The sequence below is a fragment of the Chrysochloris asiatica genome, unplaced genomic scaffold, assembly GCF_000296735.1.
Source record: "Chrysochloris asiatica unplaced genomic scaffold, ChrAsi1.0 scaffold00161, whole genome shotgun sequence".
NCBI lineage: Eukaryota > Metazoa > Chordata > Mammalia > Afrosoricida > Chrysochloridae > Chrysochloris > Chrysochloris asiatica.
Window position 1 is genome coordinate 580,053 of NW_006408679.1, and position 5,297 is coordinate 585,349.

General features: G+C 37.0%; 1 protein-coding gene across 1 annotated transcript in view; it reads left to right on the top strand.

Moving 5' to 3' along the window:
* Window positions 1-5,297, top strand: part of CEP170 (centrosomal protein 170kDa) — a 172,241-nt gene that overhangs the window by 122,168 nt on the left and 44,776 nt on the right. Inside the window, exon 10 of the mRNA XM_006871154.1 lies at window positions 304-2,130. Within this exon, the coding sequence (XP_006871216.1) occupies window positions 304-2,130 (1,827 nt within the window). The remainder of the gene's footprint in view (window positions 1-303; window positions 2,131-5,297) is intronic.

Here is a 5,297-nt window from a genome sequence, read left to right on the forward strand (position 1 = left end):
TTAAGTGCCATCGAGTCGGGTCCGACCCATAGCGACCCTGTACAGGGTTTCCGAGGGTGTAAATCTTTACGGGAGTAGAAAGCCTCATCTTACAATTTGCTTTACTGATTGTTTTATTAATAATCTGCCTGTTTATGCATTTTGGGATTGTAGTTGTTTTTAAAATGACTTGGTTATAAAACCAGCTCTTTTATTTGAAATTTTTTATGATCTACATACTTTAAAATCTAATGTAATATGATTTTTAAAAATTCTTTTGCCCTAATGACTTTCATATTTGTGTTTTTTATTTCATCAATACAGATATTAGTGAATCTGGCATTTCTGTAAGAAATACTGTCTCAGCAAGTTCCTTGGCTGGTCAGGGAGAGAGAAGGAGAAGAACCCTTCCCCAACTTCCAAATGAAGAAAAGTCTCTCGAGAGTTCCAGAGCAAAGGTTACAGCACAGAGGTCAGAGATAGGAGAAAAGCAAGACACAGAACTTCAGGAGAAAGAAACACCAACACATGGATCCCAAAATGATAAGCAAGACACTGACCGAGCCCTTAGTAAAATGAACAGGACAGTAAATGGTGAGGCTCTTAAGACTGTTGGAGATAATAAAACCCTGTTTAGCTTAGGCAGCTCTTCTCCTGGAAAGGAGAGAAGTGGAAGTGATAAGGACACTTCCTTGGTAAAACAAACATTAACTAAAATTCAGGAACAAGAACAAAAGGAGCAGGCAGAGTGGACACCCACTAAATTGTCATCATCAAAAAACATTTCAGGTCAGATAGACAAATGCAGGGAAGAATCTCTTAAACAAGAGTCACTGTCTCAAGAAAAAACTCCAGGACATTCTACAAGCAAAGGAGAAAGGATGATACAAAATGAGGGCAAGAGAAGAAAAGCTGAGGAAGTTGTAAAAGGTCAAACTTCAAAGGGAGGAGACAAAAAGGAATCTTCCAAGTCATTAGTGCGACAAGGAAGCTTCACTATAGAAAAGCCTAGCCCAAATGTACCCATAGAACTTATTCCCCATATTAATAAGACTTCAGCCACTCCTCCTTCTTTAGCATTAACTTCTGTAAGTAAATTACGAGAAAAAAGTGACTCTGTGGATACTGATTCTAGTATGGACACAACCCTTATTCTCAAAGACACAGAAGCAGTAATGGCTTTTTTAGAAGCTAAACTTCGAGAAGATAATAAAACTGATGAGGGCCCAGATACTCCTAGTTATAATAGAGATAATTCTATTTCACCGGAATCTGATGTGGATACAGCTAGTACAATCAGTCTGGTTACTGGAGAGACTGAAAGAAAGTCAACTCAAAAGCGAAAAAGTTTCACTAGCCTCTATAAAGATAGGTGTTCTTCTGGTTCTCCTTCCAAAGATGTTACAAAAGCATCATCTTCAGGTGCTAGGGAGAAGATTGAAAAGAAAACAAAAAGCAGATCCACAGATGTAGGCTCAAGAGCAGATGGTCGTAAGTTTGTACAATCCAGTGGAAGAATAAGACAGCCGTCAGTAGATTTAACAGATGATGACCAAACGTCTAGTGTACCTCACTCTGCCATCTCTGATATTATGTCATCTGATCAAGAAACTTATTCTTGTAAACCTCATGGAAGGACCCCAGTTACCTCAACTGATGAACATGTGCATTCTAAACTGGAAGGAAGTAAAGTAACTAAATCTAAGACTTCTCCTGTTGCGTCTGGTTCATCCAGTAAATCAACTACTCTTCCAAGGCCACGGCCTACCAGGACTTCCCTTTTGCGCCGAGCACGACTTGGTGAAGCTTCAGACAGTGAACTAGCTGATGCTGACAAAGCATCTGTTGCTTCTGAGGTATCCACAACAAGTTCAACATCAAAACCTCCCACAGGAAGGCGCAACATCTCTAGGATTGATTTATTGGCTCAGCCTCGTAGAACAAGGCTTGGCTCATTATCTGCTCGTAGTGACTCTGAAGCAACAATATCTAGAAGTAGTGCCTCTTCACGTACTGCAGAAGCCATCATTAGAAGTGGAGCCAGATTACTACCATCAGATAAATTTTCTCCTAGAATTAGAGCTAACAGTATCTCTCGACTCTCGGACTCCAAGGTCAAAAGTATGACCTCATCACATGGCTCTCCTTCAGGTAAACTGTTTCCAGACTTGTTATAGTATTAGCATATTCTGTCTTTGTGGAATCCTAATTTTAAAAATTGAATTTTACTTGTTGTCTTCTCAAAATAATCAGCAGAGAGGTTATGATACAGGGAAGTTTTTGTTTGTGTTTTTTTCCTTAACTACTTTTTATTTGGCTTGTTATTAGTTGCTGGTGTCATTGAGTCGATTCCAACTCATAGCAACCTTAAGCACAACAGAACAAAACACTGCCCCAGTCATATGCCATCCTCACAATCGTTAAGCTTAGTAAATGGGAAATTCAGAAGTTATATAGACTTCCAATTAATGTCCTGGGGCACAATATTGATTTCAAAATTAGAATTACATTGAGCTGATTTAGGAATTTTTACTGTTCAGTTGATGAGAAATCTGGATTTGCATTTCAAAAGTAGATTAGGAGTTATTATCTGATTTAAATGATAAGGATTAACCTTGTGCTTCTCAAAACATATTTGTAACTTTTAAGTATCCTAACATAATTCAGAGTCCTTATGAACCTGAAGAAAAGCAATATAACATTGGGGTAAGGTGTTTCTCCTTTCAGAACTAAAAGAAATGATGCATATTCACGCTACCTCCCTGTTTTTTATGCTTAGTCTGAAATGGATTATATACCTTACTTATACTTTTTAAAGTTAAGACTGTTTATGGTTGGGACAAGTGAATGTTATGCCTTAATTTAGATCAGCAGAAAAAAATAAATTCATGGAGTAATCGCTTAGCACATGTGGTTCAAAATGAGCTGTAGGAATTTAATTGAACTGTGAGCTTTATCTCATGAGGAGCTGTTGCAGCATTTAAATGTAATAGGTGTAATTACATATAATAATTAACAAAAACTACTTACCCCCCATCAGAATCCAACAGCTTTGGGAATATTTGTCTTTTTATGTACTTATATTCAAAACTGAAGTCACTGAATATACATGTGTAACCAGAGTAATGAAACAGACAATTGTGTGCATCCTGTAAGCATGGTCTCATTACTTCATAATGAGCTTCATGTATGGGTGCAGCTGAAAAGACCAGCAGGGGAAACAGCAGTTTATGAGACTTTGAACATTTATGGTTATTGTTGGTCAACAGGTCTCTAAATGGGCCTGTCTTGAGTGGAAGGAGAGTTGGTATTCAATCTTATCTTTTTATTTTTGTTTGGTTTACATCTACCACAAAAATGTTCTAGAAGACGTAAAACTAATTAATGGTACTTTGCATTTATTATTTCTTTTGCTTTCTATTTCCACTCTTTTCACTGTTGTTTTCTTCTACATAAGCTGATACTTTCCATCTCTCTGCTGGTCAGAGGGTGGTAGGATAATCGTAGTCTGTGGCATAGGGATGAGTATTGGCTGAAGGTAGATAGCATGTGATGGTGGTCCAGAAATGAAGTATGACATGTTCCAGACTGAGCAGTCCTTCTGTGTCTACACTTCAAGGTTAATGGGTTTATTGCCAAGTCTTTTTAAACTTAAGTATTCTTTGGTTCATGTTTATCATGTGTTATTGTGTTCTTTATGGAGCTCTGGTAGCGTAGTGGTTACGAATCGGGCTGCGAACCTTAAGGTCAGTGGTTCGAAACTACCAGCTGCTTCGCGGGAGAAAATGAGGCTTTCTGCTCCTGTAAAGATTTACAGCCTTGGAAACCCTGTTCAGGGTCGCTATGGGTTGGAACCAACTTGACGGCACTTAACAACAACATAAAAGATACATGATTTTATTTTGACTAATAATGCATGTGTCATTAAACTGTAATCATAAGTTGAAGTAAAAAGAAGGAAAAGAGACAATTTGTACATGGTGCACCTTTATCAGATTTTCTCCTGAGAAGCTGCCTAGATTAGACAGGGCTTTATTACCTTCCCCAGTCTTCAGAGTCTTTCTTTTCATTTAGTGCCCTTCTCATTTACTCTCTCTCCATCGAGAGGAATTTGCAGATTGAGTCACATATGCTAGTCACCATTTGGCAAACAAATCAACCAGGTAGAGAAGCTAGATAAATTACCAAAGAAGTCATTATAAAAGTATTAGCAAAATTCTACTCTTGTTATATGTAAATTGAAAAATCCACTTAAATCATAAATTGCTTTTTGTTGAACATATACTATTGAGTGTTTATTAGGAGCAGGATAGTATGAGAAATGCTAGAAAAATACAAAGATATAAAGTAGTCAGTTGCATTTTATGTGCTTCATCTCACACTAAGGAGATAAAATGTATGTACTTGAAAAAATAGATACTGCATGATTAAATGCTAAATTAATCAGTACATTTGTGTAGGTTGTTGTTGTTATTAAAGTGCTGGCGAGTCGGTTCCGACCCATAGCGACCCTGAACAGGGTAACCCTTTCCAAGGTTGCAAATCTTTACGGGAGTAGAAAGCCTCATCTTTCTCTCACAGAGCAGCTGGTAGTTTCGAACTGCTGACCTTACGGTTCTCAGCCCGATTTGTAACCACTACACTACCAGAGCTCTATTCATGACATTTAAGTACCAAATTTTAGAATTAAAAAGGATTCATAGATCCTATAACAGGGTCTTCTATCCACTTATCCCTAAAAGTCTAAAAATACTTGGTTATATTTTTCCAAAAGTATGTCTTGTTTTCTAGAAATTATTTCATTTTTAACAACCACAAGAATCCGCCTCAATATTTTCTTAATTTCCCTATGTTTAAACACCACAGTATGTTATTTTCTCATTGATTCGACTTAGCTGAAACAAAGAAAGTGGTTGCCTGTTTCTATGTCAGACCCTAATACACCAGAAACTCATAATTTAAAAATCCCTATAAAGTAGTCTCCATTTTCCCTTTAATTACATTCTTTTGTACTCTTATAATTGAGAGTATAGCAGATAAACAGTGTTGATTAGGTATTTTTATGATGTTCTTATAATATGCTAGTTCCAGTTTGTTTTCTTGAGTACCATTTCTAGGATAGAAAAACACAAAAGTAAGAGTGAACATAGTGAACTACCCTGACATAAAACATATTAAAAGAAAAAAAGAGAGCAACAGATGTGGTTTAAGATCATATGGTCCTCAAACCATAGGCTCTGAGGATCAGACTTTAGCTACCTAGTAGACATAGCAAACTGTCCCTCATCTGATTATTCAGTAATGCTTGTTAGTAATCT